Source organism: Colletotrichum scovillei (genome assembly GCF_011075155.1).
Source record: "Colletotrichum scovillei strain TJNH1 chromosome Unknown Contig00005, whole genome shotgun sequence".
Taxonomy (NCBI): domain Eukaryota; kingdom Fungi; phylum Ascomycota; class Sordariomycetes; order Glomerellales; family Glomerellaceae; genus Colletotrichum; species Colletotrichum scovillei.
In genome coordinates, this window is record NW_023336263.1 from 3,003,547 (window position 1) to 3,026,218 (window position 22,672).

A 22,672-nucleotide genomic window follows, 5' to 3' on the forward strand; every position below is an offset into this window, starting at 1 on the left:
CTGAGACGGTGTGTTTTTTCACATTCTGAATACGGAGATCCGACTCTTGCTTGAATTTAGTGTGTGTGGACTTTTGGTCCCCATGGTCTCTGTACGATGGGGACATGGAGACTTTTTCGCATGGGTGGAGGAGGGGAAAATGGTTCGATGCCGGTGCCATGACGCGGGAGCTCAGAGATAAGGTGCAATTCACGTGTAAAATCAATGTGTCCCGCATTACGGCCACTGGCTGGCCGTCCGCTGGTTGGCGGCGGCGGCAGCGGTGGCCTGTCACTGAGGTCCCGTCACCGGTCAGGGCTACTCAGGGCGGAGAACTAACACTAGTTAGACTTTGGTTAACAGAGTGATTAATTACTGGACTCCGACTCGACGGAGGAGCGGAGGAGTGACGAGGAGGAGGGGCAGTTGTTCGTTGAAGAGTGAACATCTCTAGGCTCTGAAGTCTGGAGTTGTTCTGGACAGACCATTGTCATTGAGTTGGGATATTCGAAGACTGGTGACACCCAAGTCAAAGACCGACAGCAAGGAAGAGATCGGGGACCGCTGGATTCCCACGCGTTCGGGGTTCCCAAATGGGGACGGCGTCTCATTGTCCAATGCCTATGCAGGTCGCCCGCAGGTGGTCTGGGAATGGCGTGGTCGGTCCGACGTTGGAACTTGGGGACGCGAGCCAGGACGCTTGGGGTTTGTGGAGATTGCCTGAAACGGAGGAGGAGCACATTGGACGATTGTTAGAAATGGAGGTTTGTAAGATTTCGAATGTCACTGAGTCGAGTTGGGTCGAGTTGCGAAAGAATGACAGCCCAAGAGCCCAAGAGGAGCTCCCTGTTCCTGCTCAACTATTGTCCATAGCAAGAAGACGCGGGAGAAATAGAGGATGTTGTTGATTCCGCTAAGGTAGCAACCCTCGGTTGAAATGCAACTTCCAAGAGACAATGAGAACTCTTACTCAACCGAACCGAGAGTCTCCTCGGGGCTTGCAACTCTAGACACCACATCCAGAGTCTCTAGAAACTCCAAGACTTGTTTGACGACGGGAATCACTGCCCGAGGTTCGGGTTTCGGGGCTGGCGCGCTAAGACACGAGAGAACAAGATTCACCCCCATCGTCTGTTCCCCTCCTCCATTGCGGCCTTCATCCTGTTGCTCCTGTGCTCCTCTCCCTCCACCTCCACCACCCATTACCACCATGGCACCATGCACATTGCAGCGTGCACCGCTAGCTCGGCCTGCCATCCCCTGCCTCCCTGTCCGTTCCCTGTCGCCTTTCCTCCCGAAGCCGCCCATCTGGCTGAGGTGAGCAGGCCGTGCAGCGACACCCAACCCAGTGAACCCACCTGCTAACCCCCAACCGAGCGTTGTAACACAGAATGGAACCTTGGAGGAGGAAGAAAAAAAAAAAACCCCCCTACCTGCGTAGAGAGAGAGTGTGTGTGTGAGAGAGCGCCAGACGCCGCCGCCAGGATGGTCGAGGTACCTCAGAAGCAGGCGGGCACGGCCGGCGGCGGAGGCGGCGCGGTGTCTCTCGGCCTGTGAAGAAAATTCCCCATACCTCTGTGCAGTGTCCAGTGCTGATTACTGAAATAAGACGTGTCTGCCTTCCACACCAGCCTTCCTGCCTTCGGTTTCTTTCTTCTCATCTCTTCATTTTCTTCCCTCCTTCAACACCAAACCGACTAGATCGCTCTCCTCCCTGCTGATAAAGTTCTGCCACGCGCCAGACACCCCAATTGCATTTACCGTCAAACATACAAAAAGCCACAGGCGCCCAAAAGTCTATACCACCCTTGATACCCGTCGCTAGCGCGTACCGCACACACCCCAGCTTTATCATCACAGGCGAGGAGGAGAGCTCAACCACCAAACTTCTTTTTCCCTCCTACACATATTTTGGTCCACCACCGCCCACACCAACAAACGAGCTTCGGACCTTTTCGGAATCACCACCCCAGCACATCTTTCGAGACCTTTTCCACTCGACTCATTTTATATACCCTCAAAATGTTCGCTACCAGAGTCCTCCGCCAGGCCGCCGCCCACGCCGAGCGTACCCCGAGCATCAAGTTCCTCGGCCGCCGCTCCATTCCTTGTACGTCCGCTCTATCTGAAGTTCTCACCAACGCCCGTTCCCACGATACTAACGAACCCTCACCAGCTTCCATCGACCACAGCCCCGCGCCTCACCCAGCTTCGCCCACCGGCAAGCTTCCCGCCAACTTTGGCAACGGCTCCGCCTCCCCCAAGCACACCAGCTTCAGCTCCTACCGCGACCACGCCCAGCAGCACGGCCCCCTCCAGCGCACCATCGGCTCCGGCGTAGGCGGCTCTACCGGCCACCAGCTCGGCTCCGTCGTTCCCCCCTCTGGCGTCGCTTTCGACCGCTCCGAGCTCCCTGCCCGTTTCCGCCGCCAGCCCCTCGACATGGCTGAGATTGAGGCTGTCGAGTCCGGCGGCGCTGCCCTCTTCGGCTGAGTGTGATGTCGGAACGATGAACGGAAAACGGAACGCGCCCTTGTTGCCTAACGGTCAAGGGAGACATTATTTACCATGACATCCGCGGGCTGGACTACGAAAACATGAGCGACGATGGCGCGGAGACGAGGAAGAGACGGAACGGGTGGGGAGAGTTGGGCGAGGTTCACAAAAGTAGGCGATGACAAACACGTGTGTACGAAACGGCGAGACCACAGCGACGGTGGACATCTCACCCTCCGCGTAGGCCGTCGACCACAAAAGCCCCCGGGATTGGGGCCTTCGGCAGGACACGGAACAGTCGGCAATATTGATTCGTCACGGCACGCTCGTGACCCAACGGCAAGGGAAAAGTTACAAAAGCGGTTTACTATGGCGGCTTCGTGATATCCATTGCAATGGAAGCGATTCTCGACCGTCAAGTTAGGAGCTTTGCTGGGACAATACGGGATTTTTACTAGGAGTTATCCAACACCCAAGCGGACACAGGCAACAAAGACCTGTCTCTTGCTTTGGCCTTTTTCTATACCTAGTCTTCAACCTTTCCTTTTACCGTCGACATCAGGATCCTGTACCGATAGTCTAGACTCGTCACACACACACACACACCAACAGACCCCGTGCATAAAAGCAAGTTTACTTCACTATCTCGAACCGAAACCCCTCCTTCCGAATACTTCTCGTGATCATGTGCGCTGAGCCGAGCTTCATTGAAATAAATCCCATGTGAAGCTGCTATCCAAAACTACCTCAGTATCAAGCAAAGCACCTGCAGCTAATGTAATGTAACCACCTTTCGGAACTACGAACCAATGCTTAGCAGGCGCGGCTTACCACCTAGTTGGCCCGCATGTGATAGGCTCTCGCCCGCAGCTTTGGAGAAGCGCGCACCCTGCGTCCGTAGCTCCGGGAACAGTTTGGGGAAATCGTGCCACGTTTGATTTCCCTTGGCCCATGGGGAAGTTCTGGTCTGTTTCTATAGGCACATGCAGGTGTTATAACTAGGCATCCCAAGGTTGGCTACTGAGCACCTATGCAAAAACGCAGCTTGGACGTTAAAAATCATCCGATGGAGTCCTTGAGGCTTGAGCTACCCGCTTCCGTCAATTCCCGAGGTAGCCGACTTGCCAACGTCCACCCGAGCTTGGAGCCTCAGCCACCAACTTTTGCATTGTGACCTGGGTCGGAGGCTTGACGTCGGTTGCTGGTCTGTGCAGAATGGCACCTAAGCGTGTATAGATAGATGTACAATGGTTTTATGGATCTCGTTGAGATCAGGGACCGCTTTGCGGTTGCTTCATCTATGAGGTTCTCACGGTCTACGCGAGACGATTAGATGAAATAAAAGCAGGTGAACAATGGCTATAGCCACCCACAGGAGCAAGTGCACGACTGAAGGTCCCCTGGATTCGGTCCGCCTTGGAGGAAATCTCGTCTCACAGCTACTTACACCGCAGGTGTACCTCGTTCACGGGTACCTTTCATTCTGAGAAATAAAGGTAATCTCAAACTATTCACAGCTTGGAAGTCAACCCCAACACACCCCAAGCCCCAATAACAATCCCCGACGTGGCTCTAAACATAGCTGATCCAAACTCACCCTCCCGCCAGCAAACATACCCATCAACGAGCCCAACGTACACCAGCAGAGCCATGATGATATCTACCCCAGCATAGTCTCCGCGAAGATACATGATCAGCTGGACCATTCCTAGGACAGAGAGTCGGGCTCCATCGAGGATGAAGCACGATTGCGCTATAGGTGACTCTGCGAATCTTTCTGGCAGCCCGAAGGAGCGGATTCCGGCGTCTCTGGCGAAGAATGGGACGATGCCGCCGAGGGTGTGGGCGATGGTCACGAATAGTGGGAATAGATGGGGGAGTCTGAACTGGCGCGACATGGTGGCTTGTATTTTTTGTTTTACGCGAGGCATCTAACTGCAATATGTCAAGATTCAGTTCGACAGCACAAATTTATTCCGACTTTCTTCTGATCAACAGATCATGCTACGTAGCGAGATGTCTACCTAGTATCACGTGGCAGTAAGCACTAAAGCTCACCGAGGCAGAATACCTAGGGATAGCATCAACAGGCTTGACTGAGGCAATGGCCAGAAGCACCAGCCACATATGTATAGCTTCAGCCACAGGCTATCGGTGGAATATCGGATTATGGGATCCAGCAGCTTGGAATTTTGCTGACACATCAATCCGCCAGAGCTTCCGTGGACCGTGGCCATCCCGGCGTCATCGGAAGCACCCGACAGACAGTCCCATCATCCAACCACCCAATCAAACGGCGTCAATCACATCATCCCAAAATAAAAATTAACAGATGCGCATGGAAGACGCAGAAAGTAAAAGTCCCCACCTAAAAAGTCGTTGCATCCCGCTCGTTCGTCGCGGAATCGTGAATCAACCCCCTTCACGAAACCAGCCAAGAACCAACGAAACGAACGCGCCCTCTCCCTTGGGCCTTCAGCTGCGCCAACGCAGAGATTCAATGCGGTTCCTGTCGCAAGACCCCTCCCAGCTACGACGCCCCAAGATCTAGACAAACAAAGAAAGAAACACCACTGCGACCCTATCCCCGGGTTCTGGATCTAGGCCCCCGTCCCGCATCTGGTTACCCGTCAAGCCGCCAAACCCATCGAGGGGTTCAAAAAGGATCAGATCCTTTTGCCTCCTACTTCCTTGAGGACTTCCATTCCTGGATATCTTTGACTGGTATGAACCGTAGCATCTCTACTCAATTACATACCAAACCTCCAAAATGAACGCCGACCTCGTAGATCTTGTTTTCCTAACCCGCTTTCAACCCTCAGTTACCATATCCTCCTCCGTCGCAATCGACTACGAAGACCATCCTCACCACATAATGTCAGACTCCAGCAACGGCGCCGCGCCCGAAACGTGCCCCGTCGACCACAAGGCCCGCGAAGCCTGGCTCCAGCACGCCCGCGCCGCGAACCCAGACGCTGCTCAACCTCCTCACCCGCCGCACCCGATACCCCCGACACAGGCAGGATCGCCACAGTCCCAGCAATCACAGTCATCATCCTCCTGGACGCAATCTCTGCTGTCTTTGACGCCCTTTGCCTCTTCCTCGGCGCCGCCAATGTCTACGAGCCCCTCCGCGACACAAGCTCCCGCCGCCTCCGCCGATGCCTCCGCCGAAGTCTGTCCCGTAGACCACAAATCCCGCGAAGCCTGGCTCGAACAAGCCCGCGCCGCCTCCGCCGCGAACGGTTCCTCAACTCCTCACACACCACACCCCCATCACACCTTCGAAGCCGCGCCATCATCACCAGAGCCCTCGCAATCATGGACGCAGTCCCTAAAGTCCTACATCCCCTTCACCTCATCAACGACAACCACAGAATCAAACACACCGATCCCCACACCATCCGCACCCGCCAAATCAGGCCTCGACACCGAGCGCGAGGTCTCGACGATTCCAAGGACAGCGACGTCGGCGTACCCGGGCACCAGCCGCCCCTCCAACCACGAGCAAGAGACGGGCTCGGACGAGGCGACGGGGAACTGGATATACCCTTCCCAAAAGATGTTCTTTGATGCGATGAAGCGCAAGGGCCACGATACTCGCGCGCAGGACATGGCGACCGTGGTGCCGATTCACAACGCCGTCAACGAGAGGGCGTGGAAGGAGATTAAAGAGTGGGAGGCGCCTTACCTCGAAGGCACAGCGTAAGTAAACCCCTCATACCATGGTTCTGGATTCAACCCAGCTCCGTCCATCTACCAAAGAACGAAGTAGAAGAAGAAAGCTAATACAAGCCCAAAGCTGCGACGGCCCCAAACTACACTCCTTCCTCGGCCTCAGCACAAACATGTCTCCCAAGGCGCGCGTGAATACCCTGCTGGGCTACACCCCGCCCTTTGACCGCCACGACTGGGTCGTCGACCGCTGCGGCGTGCAGGTCGAATACGTCATTGACTTTTACGCCGGACGCCCCGACGCCCGTGGGAAGCCCAGCTTCTACTTGGACGTGCGGCCGAAGCTGAATAGCTGGGAGGGCGTCAAGATGAGGGCTTTGAGGGGTGTTGGGTTGGCTTGAGAGGGGAGGGCACTGGACCGCTTCCATCTGGGCTCTGATGGCTTCTGTATCTCGGGCGAGATGGAGGCGCGTTGAGAGTGTATAAAGACGTGTAATAAATGTACAAATACTTGCAGCATTGGAGACTGGCGTATTTATCTTGTCTTGTGGGAAGAATATCCCAAGGACCACGAAGAAAGAACTACTCAATTTCAGATCATCTCTTGTAGACATTGACGACTAAAATGCTCGTAGACGTGACATCACGGCCGCAGCTGGCACGATTCAATCATCCTTACTGGCAAAGTTTGCGAACTCATATCTTCTTTTTCGCCTCTCTCATAGCTCGAAGACATAGCTCGAAGAACAACGCCCACCATGTGATGTGTGCGCGAGGTTGATTGACTCTGCGATTCGCAAGCGAATCACGTAGACGGGCAAGCGTTCATACATAACCCGTGTTGTCGCCAAAGAGGTAGGTACATTTCTCCAGGAAGACATACAACTAAGGGACAAGATCCAATCCCATGCTTCCGTATGGGCCCCTATTGCTTGGAAGCCTTATTTATCATGTCCTCGAAAGTACAATCGTCCATCATCCTAGCGTGCCTCAGGAAACGCAATCAACGAAATTAACAACAAGAAATCACCCACGAAATGCCGTTCGCACGTCATCATGCAGGTAATTACCAGTGCTTCAACCCAAGTCATGCCCTGATTCCCGACGCTGCCACTCCCGCTTTCGGTTCCGGTCTCGACATGGACAGCGACGGCTGCAGGGGCCCGGGGGCGAAGATCGGGATCCTGTAAGAGCCGAACACCCGCAGCCAGTCCGACGTTACTTGGCACCACGGCGCCCGGGATCTGTGCCTGGTTCTAACCGAGACTCCAGTGTATAGAGTTCTTTTGAAACCATTCGTGGAAGACATGATTTGTGGTTCTCCCCTCTAAGGCATACCTTGATTGGAAGTTATGTTTATTGAGCGGCAGAGAAATCTACAATACTATCTCTGAAAGGTAATATCGTCGGGTATTCAAGTGCATAGCTACATATCCCATGGCATAAGCGTGCCATATGCCCTCGTACGGATGGCTGTTCTTCAAAATCGCCCTGGACCGGTTGTACGCAACCACAGTCTCCAGGATTGCGGAGTCTAGTATAGACAAGGGACTTTGGTTTAGACTCAAGGCTTGTTTGTGGATATAGTTCCTAACTTCACCTGCCTTTTCCTCCTTGTAAAATCTGCAATTCCATGTTAAGATTCTAGTTGCTTTTTAATCATCACAAGCAAAGGGACGGGCACTTACGATAATATGTCATTGGTCAGATTGATAAACTTGCCCATCTCGGGCGCAGCTGGCAGGAAGCACGCGATATCCGGACACGTCTCTTTGTAGAAGCAGAAATAGGTGTACACCTCTGGAAGGCCCTCTTTATCTCGAAAGTAGTACGGCCAGCTGACTGTCTCTTTTGACAGGACGATTGTGTGGTACTGCGGCCGGATCTCAATCGCGTTGGAGTTGACAAAGGCTAGAGCGGACAGCACGATCAGGTTGGCGACTATTGGATCGTAGTACTTCTTTGTCGACTTTAGCACATCGGCAAAAGCCTGTAAGAGTGCTGAGGGTTGCTGTTCTCCCATCAGAAGCCGTGTCTGGAATTGTTCTAGGTCTGGCCCTAGCTCGGCGTTCATGTCGTCGATGATGAAGCCGAACCAGGTGAAGAGACCGATGTGGATCTGAATTTCGAGGGGATGGAGAGGATACATTTCCTATTGAGAGAGTTCAGAAGTGTCAAGAGGAGCACCTTAATGGAGAGCCTACGGCAGCGACAGCTAGTCCGGCCTCGAATCGCATTTGCGAAGCATCGTCGGTTTCGAGGTGGACACCGCTTCGGAGTGCTCTATCGAGGAGAGCTATCCTCAATGCTTTCTTGTCGACTTCTGGGGGCGAGACGTAGCTGATGGCATTCAGAAACGTGGGGATCAGACATGACAGCGTCTGCCGAAGATCCGTGTCTTTATCAAGTTGATCGGTCGGGACTACCACCGGTGGTTGAAGCATATTGCTATCACAAAGGCCGCAGTCTACGATGCTGATCAAAGTCCGAGTTCACCAACCAGTGGAGGGATAAGGCCCACTGTATCTTTTCAAGTCTTTATCGTTTGAAGAGGAGCCACCCCGAGTCATACAGCCTGAATATCATTGATCAGTACGGATACACGGAATGGACCCCTTCTCTTCACCGCCGCAAAGGGACATATTGGCTGCCTCAAATCTTCCATCTTGCAGGCTTGATGCCCCACGGTATGCGGAAGGAAGGAATCAATGCATCCCCCATCACACTTATGGTTTTCAGCTCCTCTTATCATAGGTTGTCGGTGCGAGCTTACGGTCAGCGACGCAACGCGCTAGCTCGGCGTAAGCCGGTCTAGCCCTGGACGATCGCGATATCCACTCCTTCAATATTATCATGGGTGTTGGCTTACAAGGGGTACCAAAATGGATTGGAAATATTGATTTTTGTGCCTGCTTTAGAGAAACTTCTAAAGTGATGCCTAAACTCTGGATTCGTCTTCTTCAGTTGAAAGGCCTCCCCACTTCTGGTTTCGAGTTGGCCTTGACAATTTGACATCGAGAAAATGCCTTCTCTACTGTATCAGTCCGCAGTCGCGTTACCTTGGACACCACTTGGCCAATTCAGCGGTATCTTAGTTGCGGTGTACTTGGTTATCACTACCTTGAGATCATGGGTTCGTTTATCGCATATCCCTGGCCCTTTCCTGTCTTCATTATCTTATTGGTCCATGTTTCGGATCCGCACTCGAGGCTCTCGCGGGTACCTCGAGTATGTTAAACTATCGACAAAATATGGCGAGCTTGTCCGCATAGGCCCCAATGACTTGATCACGTCTGATGTACAACTCATCAGGCGCATGTCAGCGGCTAAGTCAACTTATGGACGGAGTAGCTGGTACAAAGCCACCCGGCTGGACCCGTATCACGACATGATGGGCAGCGTACTCGATAAGTCTGTTCATCATGCCTTGAGAACAAAACTGCAGCCGGGATACCTGGGCAAGGACATTCCTGGGTTGGAAGCCAGCATTGATTCTGGTATAGCGGACTTGGTGAGCTTGATTCGAAGAAGCTACGCCACCAAGTTGTCTTCGCGGGAAGCAGGAAATGCAGAGATCATAGGACTTCCGGAGCAGACGGCTGTAGACTTTGGTCGACTCGCACATTACTACGCCATGGATGCTCGCTCGAGGATGTCGTTTGGACAGCCCCTTGGGCTTCTGCGGAAAGATTCAGACGTCTTTGGATTGGTTGCCATGTCAAATTTGGCCATAGACGTCTTGCAGTTCTTTACGGATATTCCGCCGCTCCAACGTATTTTTACATCGGATCTTGCTCTACGGCTGCTTGGTCCCAAAACGACAGACAAGAGTGGCTTTGGAAAGATCATGGGGTATGTCTCTTTGCCTTTGCTATGCATATCCTATTTCGCAGTCTCTGCCAGTATAACGAAGCTAATGTGGACAGACTTGCCAAAGAACATGTTGCCACTCGGTTTAGTCCTGACGGAAAAGATGAGCCTGACTTACTTGTAAGTTGTCAACTGCCATAAGACGACCCCAAGAGACTTTGGTAGTCCGCTAACGCGAACTCGACAGGGGTCATTCATACGTCGCGGTCTGGATCAGCGCTCGGCGCAGTCCGAAATCATGTTTCCAATGGTCGCTGGTTCCGACACAGCAGCAAAGGCCATAAAATGGACGATGCACTATATACTTTCTGACCTCTCTGTGTATGGGTCTCTTGTAAAAGAGATTGAGGATGCGGTGTCAGAAGGAAGGATATCAGACCCCATCACGTATCAAGAGGCCCAGAAACTGCCATACCTTCAAGTACGTCAGATAATGAAGAGCCGGTCTGTTCGATTTACCTTGAGACCGACTACTAAACCATGTTCGAAAACAGGCAATCATATACGAGTCCCTCCGTGTGAAACCCCCTTTTGCTGGTCTGGTAATGAAACAGGTTGGGCCCGAGGGTGATATCTACAATGGCATCAAGCTGCCTGCAGGCACCAGAATTGGGCACGACGTGACGTCGGCGACCCACGACAAAAGACTCTTTGGCCAAGATGCTGAGGTATTCCGACCTGAGCGGTGGCTTGAAGCCGATGCTGAGACGGTTAAGTCGTGGAAGAAGCAGACTGAGCTCGTGTTTGGTGCTGGCCGATGGCGATGCACAGGCAAGTCTGTCGCTTTCTTGGAGTTGAACAAGATATTTGTCCAGGTGAGTAATTCATCGTGATCTAAATGCATGGTTCGGGTGATGATGCTAATCCTATGCATTAGCTCATTCGGAACTTTGACTTCCAGTCTTCGGATACTGAAATGTTTGTAAAAATCTCCGATCGTGGGAAGGTGTACTAGGGAAAGAAAGCAGGTCTTGAGATTGATGATTATGACTATGTGACGACCTCGTTTTACGAGACATGACTATAAAGATTGGGTTATTTTGGTCCCGAGGAGTCTAATAATATAATGGCGCGATACTACTCCATCCAAGCACCTGATAGACCCCCAAAGTCAATCAACCGCCTTCAAAGTCGCTGCATTCTCAGCAAGACTCAGGCATCTCTACTCCGTGAACACCAATAGAAATACCAATCTACCTCGATGGTTATTTAGACTGTGGCCATTAGTCATGGCGACTCAGTAAATTTCGAGCGGTGTCAATGTTATTATGTTATTAACTCTCCGAAAATGGGCCAACTCGGTGGTCCGTCCACTTCGGCCGAGATCGGGCAGGTTGGTCAAAAATTTGCGCAATTGCATAATGAAAATGCGTCTTCTGCGCCCTGTACTCCCTCTGAATTGACAGTATCCCCATTGTTTCTGTTTAGTCCACAGTTGAATAAGTGAAGAGTGCGGCCCGCCTGCTTGGTGCTGTAAGGCCATAAGTCATCAACCACCAAACTAGAAACTCACGATGTCGACCACAACCACAGTGGAGCTGGTCAACGCACCAACAACACCACTCCCACAATTCTCAGCTTCCACGTCAACAACATCGCAGTCACTGAACCAGACTACTGTTTTCCCCGAGAATGGTCAAAATGGAGACCTTTCAAAGGGTAAAACCATGGTTGTCATCTCCTCAGTGACCTGTATTACAGGCATTAGCTCCCTTCTAGCCGGCATAGTTACTGTTTGCATTCCGGCCATGGCTCGAGATGTTCATCTTGATGGCAACCTTCTCTTATGGTAGGGACTAGTGCTAGACGACTCATATCGTTGTACACTCATTCTAATAGTAACAAGGCCTGCCTCTGTTTACGCCTTGACCTGCGGATGCACACTCCTGCTATCTGGCGCCATGGCCGATCTCTACGGTGCTCGAACACTCTATCTTATGGGATGTTTCTTGCAATCAGTCTTCACCCTTGCCTGTGGGCTGGCGAACACGGGAATCCAGCTCATCATGTTCCGTGCCTTTGCCGGAATTGCCATCTCCATGTGCCTCCCCTCCGCCGTTAGTATCATAACGCACGCGTTCCCCATGGGCAAGAGAAGAAACATCGCCTTTGCATCGATGGGCGGAGGCCAACCAATTGGGTTCTCTGTTGGACTCAGTGTTGGAGGTGTGTTCACAGATACGATTGGCTGGAGATGGGGATTCCACATCGCCGCAATCATCAACACAATCATCTTCCTTATTGCACTGAAGTGGTTGCCTGGCATCGGCAAGAGAGGGCCGGTCACTTGGCACAGGTTCAGGACCGAGGTTGACTGGGTTGGAGCATTCCTCGCCAGTGCCTTCCTCTCAATGGTCTCTTATGTGCTTGCGTGAGTTTAGCATGCGCCCTCTGTTTAGAGAGCGAGATCAACTGACAGGACGTTGACAGTGCGATCACCGACAGCACTCAGGACATCAAGAAACCAGAGAATATCGCGCTGCTCGCCATCTCTGCCGTGTTAATCGGCGGGTTCGTTGCCTGGGTCGAAAGACAAGAGCGCTTGGGTAAACCAGCCATTATCCCAAACTCACTCTGGAAGAACCGCAGCTTCACTTGCATCTGCATCAGTGTCTTCATGGTATGGGGTGCCTTCAACGCGACCGAGCAGCTCAGCTCGTTTTACTTCCAATACGTGCAGCGGCTCACCGCAATCGACACATCGGTGCGCTTCCTGCCGGCCCCCGTGGGCGGAGTCCTGGCCAATATCGTCGCCGGTCTCGTGGTCCACCGCGTCCGGGCAGACCTAGCGATTCTCATCGCCGTCGCCCTGGCGTGCCTGTCGCCGCTATTGATGGCGATCGCTGACCCCGCGTGGTCTTATTGGATCTGCGTGTTCTGGGCAATGTTTATGAACGCTATTGGCGCTGACACGTTATTCACAATCTCTAATCTGCTGATCACATCGCTGTTTCCGGCCAAGAAGCAGGCCGTGGCCGGAGGGGTATATAACGCCATTGCCCAAATCGGTAAAAGCGTAGGGCTGGCTTCATCGGGCGCCATTGCGAGTGCCGTGACTGCCCGGTCGAACCTCGCCGACAAGGAGAGCCCGATGGCGTTGTTGGAGGGTTACCGGGCGTCGTTTTGGTACTGCTTTGCGCTTTACGGCGCAACCTTGTTTGTGACGGTTTGGGGACTCAGAAAGATCGGCAGAGTGGGTGTCAAAAAGGAGTAAATAGGAAACCGAGAAAAGGGAATTGGGGGAACCACCGGGGCAACGGGGCAAACGGGTTGATGAGTAACCCTCCCCGTTCCTCTCCAGCCAGAAGCTTCTCGCTTTGCGAGATGACCAACAGAGTTTCAAGTGACGCAGCGGAAACTCTACTTGGCAGCGGACTTTTTCTGCCAAGAGATGCCATCTTAATGCTTACCGAAGTATGAAGAGAAAACCACGTCAACGCCGGTCAAAAAGAGGTTCTGGACTTCCCCTCTAGTCGAAGCTTATGCTGCGGGGAGATTCCTAGGAATTTCTCGGTCGTTCGGGAGGGACGATCTGCGTCGTTGCGCAGCGCACTACGAGTTGACCTGCAATGCAAGGCCTGACTCAGCGGTCTGATATTTTAGCCGATTGCAGGACCCCGGGACCCGAGAATGTGGAAAAGGATCAAAAAGGGGTGAATCACATCAGTTGAGAATTATGTATGTTTCGCCCACCTCACGTGGAAACACTCAACGATGCTGAACAATAATGCACCTTCACTAGTCGGAATCCGTAGTTCCATCTTAAATTGAATCTCACACCGATGGTCTAACATCTAAGTCTTATGCATCAAAGTTCGGTGGCTGCAAAGTGACGTCTACTCGGGGGCGACGGACTCGCAGTTTTGTTTAGCTCGCTGAAGAATCTGGCTCAACTTCTCAAATTGATCACAACAACTGCGCTGGGTTACGGAAACCTAAACTCCGCAACACAGCAACAGAAATTATAAGCATCTTCTGGAAGTAAGGGGGAAATTTCGTGTCTTTATCAATTAACAATCCATAATCTGCAAACTCCGACACAAAATACCCACTGGCTGACAATCATCGGTACCTCGGGGACGGGAGTTCCGCTGGTGGAATGCGTATCCGTACTGCGTTACTGCGTAAGCTTCATTTCGGTGCGCTGTGAACAGCCGCAGCCCTGCCCAGCGTAAATCTCCCGTATGTCTGCCGGTGGCCCCATCCCGATGTGACGCCAGATTTACGAGCAACGCAGAGATGTACGGTGGGCCTACGCTACAGAATCGCATGCTTGGCTGAGTGCCAGAGACAAAACGGCACCAAACTGGGAGCCACCATGATGCAATCGGAAAACAGCAGGGCGTCTCGACCACAGTTAGCCCATGTTCTGACCGTAAACGGCTTAGCAAGCTTAGCAAAGCCTAGTTTCTGACTCGTCTCTAGGGCCGCAGCGTGGCTCTTGCACCCAAACTGGAAGAGTTATCGAGCCTCTCGGGCCACTCCAAGTCCCCGAGTCGGGGACGGACTGTGATGGCAGACAACAACCCGCCCGCTCCGCCATCCATGCTGGTGGGAACTCGGAAAGCCCAACATGCACTCCGTGCACTAGGGACACGCTCGCTTTCTCCCCTAGCTTACACATCTTGTGCGCGACAGTTCGGGGTTAGAGTACTCACCCGGGAGAATGCCTTCATGTCTGGCAAGGGGTGACCTCATAGCCACCGGCCGGCCGGTCGGCGGGAGCACTGCGAACTCCGCACCAACTGGTCTCGGCCGTCTGCTAGAGTCGCACAACAAACTCAGAGCCCAGCTGGCTTGGCGGGATCACGGCTCTAGCTCGGTGGCCCCGGGAGGTTGGCCATGTCCGCAAGCGTACAACGTAGATCTGCTTCCACCATGGGTTCTTGATATAATATAGTCATCCGAAACCCATACATCCAAATTTCGTTTTTTAGTCTTCATCGAATATTCCATACAGTCTGTGAGCATCTTACACATTGCAACATACTTTAGCAAACACTTCAGCACCATCACCAATCGGCTGTGCGACTAATACCAACAACCTTAATTTCAGCTCATCTGAGCTTCGCCCCTGGTCATCACATCTACAACCATGGAGGACAGAACAGCAACCCGAGGTAGCTACGGCACAACTACCTCTTCAGTCACAATGAACGGAGAACAACGAACATCATCCGAGCAGCCCACCGGCGGCTTTGCTCCCATCAACACAGGAAAGAATGGCGATTCCTCCGACGAAGAATATGGAGACATTTCCAGCCCTACGAGAGATACCCACCGCGATACGATGATGATCGACGAGGAGGATAGGAGAGAACTTCAGAGAATCGCAACAAACCTTTCGCGGCACCAAAGTTTGGCCAGCAATGGCCGTCCTCTTTCGACACATATCTCTTACGGCCAAGACGATCCCGCCTTGGACCCTGCAAGCAAGTCTTTTGATCTTTCAAAATGGCTCCAGGCTTTCATGCGAGCCATGCAGAATGAGGGGATCACCCTCAAGCATGCTGGTGTCGCCTACAAGGATCTCAACGTTTCTGGTACCGGCGCTGCTTTGCAGCTGCAACAGACCGTTGGTGACTTCCTTCAAGCACCTCTCAGAATCGGCGAGCACATCAGCTTCGGAAAGAAGGAGCCTAAGAGGATTCTCAACAGCTTCGATGGCCTGCTCAAGAGCGGCGAGCTTTTGATCGTTCTTGGTCGCCCTGGTTCCGGATGCAGTACACTCCTGAAGACGATGACTGGTGAACTCCAGGGTCTGAGTATTGGAGACGAGTCTGTCATCCACTACAACGGCATTCCGCAAAAGAAGATGATGAAGGAGTTTAAGGGAGAGACCGTTTACAATCAGGAGGTTCGTTCCCACGTTCCAATACTTTGTTTTGTATTCGCTAACAACGTTCAATTTAGGTCGACAAGCATTTCCCCCATCTTACCGTCGGTCAAACACTCGAATTCGCCGGCGCTGTTCGCACACCATCTAACAGACCCATGGGCCTGAGTCGCGAGGAGGCTCACAAGAGAGGAGCCCAGGTTGTCATGGCAGTCTGTGGTCTCAGCCACACCTACAACACCAAGGTCGGAAATGACTTCGTTCGTGGCGTCTCTGGCGGAGAGAGAAAGCGTGTCTCCATCGCTGAGATGATGCTTGCTGGCTCTCCCATGTGCGCATGGGATAACAGTACTCGTGGCTTGGATTCCGCCACCGCTCTGAAGTTCGTTCAGTCGCTGCGCCTTGCCTCCGACTTCACCGGCAGTGCCAACGCTGTTGCCATCTACCAGGCCAGTCAGGCCATCTATGACCTCTTCGATAAGGCTGTCGTTCTTTACGAAGGCCGCCAGATCTTCTTCGGCCCTGCCACTGCTGCTAAGTCCTACTTCGAGCGCATGGGTTGGGAATGCCCCCAGCGTCAGACCACGGGAGACTTCTTGACCTCGGTCACCAACCCCATCGAGCGCAAGGCTCGCCCGGGCATGGAGAACCAGGTTCCCAGAACCCCCGAGGACTTCGAGGCATACTGGCGTGCATCTCCCGAATACCAAGCTCTCCGCCAGGAGATCGAGCAGCACACCGACGAGAACCCGATTGATCCCCACGGCCATGCTCTCACTGAGCTTCGCCAGCAGAAGAACGACAGGCAGGCGAAGCATGTCCGCCCCAAGTCTCCTTACCTCATCAGCTTGGCGATGCAAGTGCGGCTTACCACGAAGCGCGCTTACCAGCGAATCTGGAACGACATCTCGGCTACAGCTACAGCGGCTGTTCTCAACATCATCTTGGCTCTCATCATTGGTTCAGTCTTCTACGGCACTCCTGACGCTACTTCCGGTTTCTACTCCAAGGGTTCGGTCTTGTTCCAGGCTATTCTCATGAACGCTCTCACTGCTATTTCTGAAATTAACAGTCTATACGATCAGCGGCCAATCGTCGAAAAGCATGCCTCCTACGCCTTCTACCATCCATCAGCCGAAGCCATCGCTGGTATCGTCGCAGATATCCCGATCAAGTTCGTCACGGCAACCTGTTTCAACCTCATCTTGTACTTCTTGGCTGGTCTTCGTCGGGAACCCGGTCAATTCTTCCTGTACTTCTTGATCACCTACATCTCCACCTTCGTCATGAGCGCCGTCTTCAGGACTATGGCAGCCATCACCAAGACCATCTCTCAGGCCATGATGTTGGCTGGTGTGCTTGTCTTGGCTCTTGTCATTTACACTGGTTTCGTCATCAGAGTTCCCCAGATGGTTGACTGGTTCGGTTGGATTCGCTGGATCAACCCCATCTTCTACGCCTTCGAGATCCTCATTGCCAACGAGTTCCACGGTCGCGAGTTCGTCTGCTCCGAGATTATTCCCGCATACACTCCTCTGATTGGCGACTCTTGGATCTGCTCGGCTGTCGGCTCTGTCGCAGGTCAGCGTACCGTTAGCGGCGATGCTTTCATCGAGACCAACTACCAGTACTACTACTCCCACGTCTGGCGCAACTTTGGCATCCTGCTGGCTTTTCTCTTCTTCTTCATGATCATCTACTTCGTCGCTACTGAGCTCAACTCCTCCACCACCAGCGCCGCCGAGGTTCTTGTCTTCCAGCGAGGCCGCGTCCCTGCTCATCTTCAGGATGGCGTCAACCGCAGCGTCACCAACGAGGAGATGGCTGTTTCCAAGGACCAGGACACTGAGGCCAACGTCAACTCAATCCCGCCCCAGAAGGACATTTTCACTTGGAAAGACGTCGTCTACGATATTGAGATCAAGGGTGAACCCCGCCGTCTGCTTGACCACGTCGATGGCTGGGTGAAGCCCGGAACTCTCACTGCCCTCATGGGTGTCTCCGGCGCCGGAAAGACGACTCTTCTCGATGTCTTGGCTCAGCGAACTACCATGGGTGTCATCACTGGCGACATGTTTGTCAATGGCAAGCCTCTTGACGCCAGCTTCCAACGCAAGACTGGCTACGTTCAGCAGCAAGGTATGCAACCTTCCCTTCTTAATATTGTTTGAACATTCAACTAACATCATCCAGATCTCCACTTGGCTACCGCCACCGTCCGCGAGAGCTTGCGCTTCAGCGCCATGCTTCGCCAGCCTAAGACTGTCTCCAAGGAGGAGAAGTTCGCTTTCGTCGAGGAGGTTATCGACATGCTCAACATGCGCGACTTTGCCGACGCCGTCGTTGGTGTTCCCGGCGAGGGCTTGAACGTCGAACAGCGCAAGCTTCTTACCATCGGTGTCGAATTGGCAGCCAAACCCAAGCTTCTTCTCTTCCTTGATGAGCCTACCAGTGGTCTCGACTCTCAGAGTTCCTGGGCCATTTGCGCTTTCCTCCGCAAGCTGGCTGATGCCGGCCAAGCCGTCCTCTGCACCGTCCATCAACCCAGCGCTATCCTCTTCCAGCAATTCGACCGCCTACTCTTCCTCGCCCGCGGCGGTAAGACTGTCTACTTTGGTGATATCGGCGACAATTCCCGCACCCTTCTCAACTACTTCGAGGGCCACGGCGCTCGCCGATGCGGTGATGAGGAGAACCCCGCTGAGTACATGCTCGAGATTGTCAACAACGGTACCAACTCCAGGGGCGAAGACTGGCACAGCGTCTGGAAATCTAGCAACGAACGCCACGGCGTCGAGGCCGAGATCGAGAGGATCCACCTCGAGAAGCAGCACGAGGAGGTTGCTGGCAGCGAAGATGCCGGTGCCCACTCTGAGTTTGCCATGCCCTTCAGCACCCAGCTTATGGAGGTCACCGGTCGTGTCTTCCAGCAGTACTGGCGCATGCCCAACTACGTCTTCGCCAAGTTCTTCCTCGGTATCGCTGCAGGTCTCTTCATCGGTTTCTCTTTCTGGAAGGCCGATGGCACCATGGCCGGCATGCAAAACGTTGTCTTCGGTGTCTTCATGGTCATCACCATCTTCTCCACCATTGTCCAGCAGATCCAGCCTCACTTCGTTACACAGCGTGCACTCTACGAGGTCCGTGAACGCCCTAGCAAGGCTTACTCCTGGAAGGCATTCATGTTTGCCAACATCATTGTTGAAATCCCCTACCAAATCGTCACCGGTATCCTCATCTGGGCTTGCTTCTACTACCCTATCATCGGCATTCAGGGCTCCGTCCGCCAGGTCTTGGTCATGCTGTACGCCATCCAGCTCCTGATCTATGCGTCCTCATTCGCCCACATGACTATCGCTGCCTTCCCCGATGCCCAGACCGCCTCAGGTGTGGTTACTCTCTTGGTCCTCATGAGTTTGACCTTCTGCGGCGTCTTGCAGTCCCCTACTGCTCTCCCCGGCTTCTGGATCTTCATGTACCGCGTGTCCCCCTTCACCTACTGGGTTGCTGGCATTGTCGGTACTCAACTGTCCGGCCGACCCGTCACTTGCTCTGCCACCGAGACCTCTGTCTTCAACCCGCCTGCCAACCAGACATGCGGCGAGTACCTGGCGGACTACCTCAAGCTCGCCCCTGGCCAGCTCCAGAACCCCGAGGCTACCGAGGCTTGCCGCTACTGCTCTCTCAGCAATGCCGACCAGTACTTGGCCGGCAGCAACATCTTCTACGATGAGCGCTGGCGCAACTTCGGTATCGTCTGGGCTTTCATCTTCTTCAACATCTTCATTGCTGTTATCTCTTACTACCTCGTCCGCGTCAAGAAGTGGAACTCCGGCTCATCCAAGCCCAAGAAGGAGTCCAAGGGAAAGGAGACGGCGGCCCAATAAGTTGATTACCTCAACTATTACAGTTTCATGTTTCATGGGAAAATCATAACAATACCTTAATATTTCATGTTTCATATAGCGAGCGTTGCTTTGGATATCCTCAATCAAAATAGTAGATTCATAGACTCAATATCTTGAAACCAAAGTTCATAAAAAGTTCCTATACGTGTCAACCTGCTCTGCAAAACCAGTGAAGTTTCCAAATCCACTCATTTTTATTTCTGTGGGAACGAGCCTCACCGAGGCAATGACATCGCGTGGCTCAAGCGATCCCTAGGCAACAAAGAAATCTTGAGACATTGTGTTGGGGTCCGTAGCGCATGCTGTTGCTGCCTGGTTGTGCATGGAGCTGTCCAACAGGATCAAAAGCTCTCAGCTTCGGCATTGAAGACTCACATCAGCTGTTTTGCAAACGGTTACCTCCAAACACTCAAAAACACCGACAATCATCCTAGAATGTCTTCCTCTTATACTGGCAATGTCCCGCCCCCTCCGCCCCAGCCGCTCGTCGCGAAGGCTTCAACTCCGCCCCCGGCCCCACCGCCGCCAACCGTGCCCCCGACAGGTCCCCCTGGAGCTTTCTTGGTCGAATTACTGATTTACAATGGCTCACCATTCAAAGACCACTGGGCGTACTTCGTGCGTTCTCATACCGAAGTTGATGTTGGAGTCAAGATTCATGCGACCGGTGATGTGCGTAATGGCTTCAAATTCGAGGTCAAACGCAGTCATGACCTCACAAACACTTCAGATATCCCTACAAAGAGAGTCCCGCTGCAGTGGGTCGATGCTCAGCACTTTGACGAAGACGTGATGCTCAACTGGGGAGTGGAAGAGATTGATGAGAGGCCTGTTTGCGGGTTCGAGGCCAGTGCATACAAGGCAAAGGCTCCCGAGAAGACTTTGAATGCAGCCGAAGACAAAGTGAGACTTTCGCTCGACTTCTCCAAACGGCCGCGATTCCTCTGAACAGAACACTTCATGCATATACGATGACCACCTGCTTAGGCAGGTCGTCCGAGGTGCTTCTTTACAAACATTTGTTTCTGCAATGCCTTCAAAATACTATACTAACAGAGATGCAAAGGATTCATCTGGCAAAAAGGTCATCCTCAAGGACTGCCAAACATGGTTGGTGGAGGCAGCGGGCTACCTTGTTGAAGATCGCATGTTCAGTCCTGAAGTTTCTATTTACCTGCACGCGATTAAGCAGTGAGTCTTAGGTGATCTCTCGAGGTTCCCAGATTTAGAGGTATTCAAGCTTTCTTTCAGCTCCGAGGTCACTGACTCAGACAAGACCCGACTCTGACTTTGAGTGTGGGAAACAAGGTCGGACTTAAGTTCACAGAGCAGCGAGCTTAAGTCCATGTCAGCTTGCAGACCGGGTTTAACAGATATAAGAATGCAGACTCCACGGACTTTCGCGTTTTCGCGACATTAGTAGATCAAATTCGAAAGTCAAGTTACTCGATCGTATGCTTTAGCATTTGTTTCTCCCCCAGGTGCACCCGTAGCAGCTAGTCATATATAGGATCTCTTATTCTCCAATTCGAAGAAACTTTGAATACACTTCACTCGATTTTCGTAAGCCTATTATTCCGAAACTGAGCCTCAAGTTTGATTCCTGATACCATTATGAAAGCCCTGACTTTAACACCAAAGGAGCATTCAGTTGCTGTACAAGATATCCCGACTCCGGAACCGGGGCCAAGAGAGATTCTTGTCCGCGTCAGAGCAGTTGCGCTCAATCATGTGGACGCGCTCTATACCTACAAGCCAATTGCGGCCCAAGAGTACCGCGTAATCGGCAGCGACTTCGCTGGGGAGGTCGCCAGTGTTGGCAAAGACATCCGAGATATCGATGACCCTCGTGTCAAGGTTGGAGCACGTGTAGCTGGCTTCGTGCAAGGCGGTCGGTTGAACAGCCCACGGCTTTTGAACATACCAGTGATGTACTGACTACGGATATGTAGCTTGTTCGGTCAACTACCGCCCAGGAGCTTTTGCCGAGTACGTCGTCATTGACTATGACCTCACATGGAACATTCCCATCGGGGTGTTGTTCCAAGAAGCTGCTACTATCAGTTTGTGTGGACTTACAGCCGCGCAGGGTGTCTTCAGCCGACTCGAGCTCCCGGGGCCATTCACCCAATCTCGAAATTTCGACCACCTCAGACTCGCCAACGAAGGGCCCGTGAACGTCTTCATATACGGCGCAACAACCTCATTAGGTCTCTTCGCCGCACAACTTGTGCGTCTGGCTGAGAAGACTTCTGGCACGAGAATTCGTCTCATCGGTGCCGCCAGCAGTGCAAAGCACGACATGCTGCGCCAAGCCCCTTATTCGTACGACGAGCTAGTTGACTACAGAGACGCTGACTGGCAAGTAACGGTACGCAAAGTTTGCGGCATAAGTGGCGGAGTTCATTACGGCATAGACGCGGTCTCGCAGTCTCCGTCTGTCGAACGTGTGCACGATACGTTGGTCAACGAGGGAAAGCTGGCGGTGTTCCGAGCACCGGCTCTCGCAGGGTTTGATCCATCGAAGCTCAGGATCAGGCCGATCACAGGTGCAGTTTGGGAGGGTCTTGGCGTAGAGATTCAATACCAAGGTAAGTGGTCTAAGGCTTTTTGCCAACTGTTCCGCAAGGGGCCTCCTTTGCTCACAATCTATAGGCGTCACATTCCCAGCCAACCTCGAAGCCCGTGAGTTTGCAACGCAATTCTACAACTATCTCGGATCGGAAGCGTCGTTGGGAAAAGTCAAGTTGCAGGCAAATCCGGTTCGCCTGATGCCAGGAGGACTCGAGAGCATCGCATCGGAAGGCATCCCGCTCTTTGGTCCGAATCAAGTCAATGAGCCGCCGAAGGATCACATGCGTCCGGTTAGTGGAGAGAAGGTTGTCTATACCGTTTCTTAGGGGCTTTC

General features: G+C 52.9%; 9 protein-coding genes across 9 annotated transcripts; 7 read left to right on the top strand and 2 right to left on the bottom strand.

The window, feature by feature from the left end:
• Nucleotides 1-1,618: 1,618 nt before the first annotated feature.
• HER10_EVM0002873 (uncharacterized protein) lies at nucleotides 1,619-3,116 on the top strand. The gene is made up of 2 exons (XM_035472566.1): nucleotides 1,619-2,089; nucleotides 2,156-3,116. Exons 1-2 carry the CDS (start codon nucleotides 2,002-2,004, stop codon nucleotides 2,470-2,472), a joined length of 405 nt encoding a protein of 134 aa, XP_035333818.1. The 5' UTR covers nucleotides 1,619-2,001; the 3' UTR covers nucleotides 2,473-3,116.
• Nucleotides 3,117-3,986: 870 nt separating this feature from the next.
• On the bottom strand, nucleotides 3,987-4,404 carry HER10_EVM0013349 (uncharacterized protein; the record flags this gene model as incomplete). Its single annotated transcript, XM_035482711.1, has 1 exon — nucleotides 3,987-4,404. The coding sequence occupies exon 1, from the start codon at nucleotides 4,371-4,373 to the stop codon at nucleotides 3,987-3,989; it is 387 nt and encodes a 128-aa protein (XP_035334536.1). The 5' UTR covers nucleotides 4,374-4,404.
• Nucleotides 4,405-4,847: 443 nt separating this feature from the next.
• HER10_EVM0006824 (cytochrome c/c1 heme lyase) lies at nucleotides 4,848-6,733 on the top strand. Its single transcript, XM_035476398.1, has 2 exons — nucleotides 4,848-6,180; nucleotides 6,278-6,733. Exons 1-2 carry the CDS (start codon nucleotides 5,246-5,248, stop codon nucleotides 6,549-6,551), a joined length of 1,209 nt encoding a protein of 402 aa, XP_035334077.1. The 5' UTR covers nucleotides 4,848-5,245; the 3' UTR covers nucleotides 6,552-6,733.
• A 793-nt stretch (nucleotides 6,734-7,526) lies between these two features.
• HER10_EVM0011815 (longiborneol synthase) lies at nucleotides 7,527-8,651 on the bottom strand (the record flags this gene model as incomplete). The annotated part of the gene is made up of 3 exons (XM_035481234.1): nucleotides 8,355-8,651; nucleotides 7,839-8,302; nucleotides 7,527-7,773 (listed from the first exon to the last, which is right to left on the bottom strand). The coding sequence occupies exons 1-3, from the start codon at nucleotides 8,592-8,594 to the stop codon at nucleotides 7,527-7,529; spliced, it is 951 nt and encodes a 316-aa protein (XP_035334445.1). The 5' UTR covers nucleotides 8,595-8,651.
• A 686-nt stretch (nucleotides 8,652-9,337) lies between these two features.
• Nucleotides 9,338-10,975, top strand: HER10_EVM0003037 (benzoate 4-monooxygenase cytochrome P450; the record flags this gene model as incomplete). Its single annotated transcript, XM_035472725.1, has 5 exons — nucleotides 9,338-10,002; nucleotides 10,077-10,140; nucleotides 10,208-10,441; nucleotides 10,515-10,835; nucleotides 10,898-10,975. The coding sequence occupies 5 exons, from the start codon at nucleotides 9,338-9,340 to the stop codon at nucleotides 10,973-10,975; spliced, it is 1,362 nt and encodes a 453-aa protein (XP_035333830.1).
• A 474-nt stretch (nucleotides 10,976-11,449) lies between these two features.
• Nucleotides 11,450-13,368, top strand: HER10_EVM0001270 (uncharacterized protein). Its single transcript, XM_035471025.1, has 3 exons — nucleotides 11,450-11,809; nucleotides 11,867-12,391; nucleotides 12,451-13,368. Exons 1-3 carry the CDS (start codon nucleotides 11,535-11,537, stop codon nucleotides 13,232-13,234), a joined length of 1,584 nt encoding a protein of 527 aa, XP_035333708.1. The 5' UTR covers nucleotides 11,450-11,534; the 3' UTR covers nucleotides 13,235-13,368.
• A 1,242-nt stretch (nucleotides 13,369-14,610) lies between these two features.
• On the top strand, nucleotides 14,611-19,938 carry HER10_EVM0004421 (ABC-2 type transporter). The gene is made up of 3 exons (XM_035474069.1): nucleotides 14,611-15,877; nucleotides 15,934-17,995; nucleotides 18,050-19,938. The coding sequence occupies exons 1-3, from the start codon at nucleotides 15,116-15,118 to the stop codon at nucleotides 19,741-19,743; spliced, it is 4,518 nt and encodes a 1,505-aa protein (XP_035333920.1). The 5' UTR covers nucleotides 14,611-15,115; the 3' UTR covers nucleotides 19,744-19,938.
• Nucleotides 19,939-19,959: 21 nt separating this feature from the next.
• Nucleotides 19,960-21,156, top strand: HER10_EVM0012717 (uncharacterized protein). The gene is made up of 2 exons (XM_035482105.1): nucleotides 19,960-20,667; nucleotides 20,831-21,156. Exons 1-2 carry the CDS (start codon nucleotides 20,200-20,202, stop codon nucleotides 20,957-20,959), a joined length of 597 nt encoding a protein of 198 aa, XP_035334497.1. The 5' UTR covers nucleotides 19,960-20,199; the 3' UTR covers nucleotides 20,960-21,156.
• Nucleotides 21,157-21,378: 222 nt separating this feature from the next.
• Nucleotides 21,379-22,664, top strand: HER10_EVM0000724 (uncharacterized protein; the record flags this gene model as incomplete). Its single annotated transcript, XM_035470493.1, has 3 exons — nucleotides 21,379-21,640; nucleotides 21,717-22,359; nucleotides 22,394-22,664. The coding sequence occupies 3 exons, from the start codon at nucleotides 21,379-21,381 to the stop codon at nucleotides 22,662-22,664; spliced, it is 1,176 nt and encodes a 391-aa protein (XP_035333670.1).
• Nucleotides 22,665-22,672: the final 8 nt, after the last annotated feature.

What these genes read in the sequence shown, in the direction of transcription:
- HER10_EVM0002873 (XM_035472566.1), top strand. Translation starts at nt 2,002, where the DNA reads ATGTTCGCTACCAGAGTCCTCCGCCAGGCCGCCGCCCACGCCGAGCGT. An exon ending in CGGCCGCCGCTCCATTCCTT is followed by an intron (nt 2,090 to 2,155) that starts GTACGTCCGCTC and finishes AACCCTCACCAG; the next exon opens with CTTCCATCGACCACAGCCCC.
- HER10_EVM0006824 (XM_035476398.1), top strand. Translation starts at nt 5,246, where the DNA reads ATGAACGCCGACCTCGTAGATCTTGTTTTCCTAACCCGCTTTCAACCC. An exon ending in CCTTACCTCGAAGGCACAGC is followed by an intron (nt 6,181 to 6,277) that starts GTAAGTAAACCC and finishes ACAAGCCCAAAG; the next exon opens with CTGCGACGGCCCCAAACTAC.
- HER10_EVM0001270 (XM_035471025.1), top strand. Translation starts at nt 11,535, where the DNA reads ATGTCGACCACAACCACAGTGGAGCTGGTCAACGCACCAACAACACCA. An exon ending in GATGGCAACCTTCTCTTATG is followed by an intron (nt 11,810 to 11,866) that starts GTAGGGACTAGT and finishes AATAGTAACAAG; the next exon opens with GCCTGCCTCTGTTTACGCCT. An exon ending in ATGGTCTCTTATGTGCTTGC is followed by an intron (nt 12,392 to 12,450) that starts GTGAGTTTAGCA and finishes GGACGTTGACAG; the next exon opens with TGCGATCACCGACAGCACTC.
- HER10_EVM0004421 (XM_035474069.1), top strand. Translation starts at nt 15,116, where the DNA reads ATGGAGGACAGAACAGCAACCCGAGGTAGCTACGGCACAACTACCTCT. An exon ending in AGACCGTTTACAATCAGGAG is followed by an intron (nt 15,878 to 15,933) that starts GTTCGTTCCCAC and finishes CGTTCAATTTAG; the next exon opens with GTCGACAAGCATTTCCCCCA. An exon ending in TGGCTACGTTCAGCAGCAAG is followed by an intron (nt 17,996 to 18,049) that starts GTATGCAACCTT and finishes AACATCATCCAG; the next exon opens with ATCTCCACTTGGCTACCGCC.
- HER10_EVM0012717 (XM_035482105.1), top strand. Translation starts at nt 20,200, where the DNA reads ATGTCTTCCTCTTATACTGGCAATGTCCCGCCCCCTCCGCCCCAGCCG. An exon ending in TGAATGCAGCCGAAGACAAA is followed by an intron (nt 20,668 to 20,830) that starts GTGAGACTTTCG and finishes AGAGATGCAAAG; the next exon opens with GATTCATCTGGCAAAAAGGT.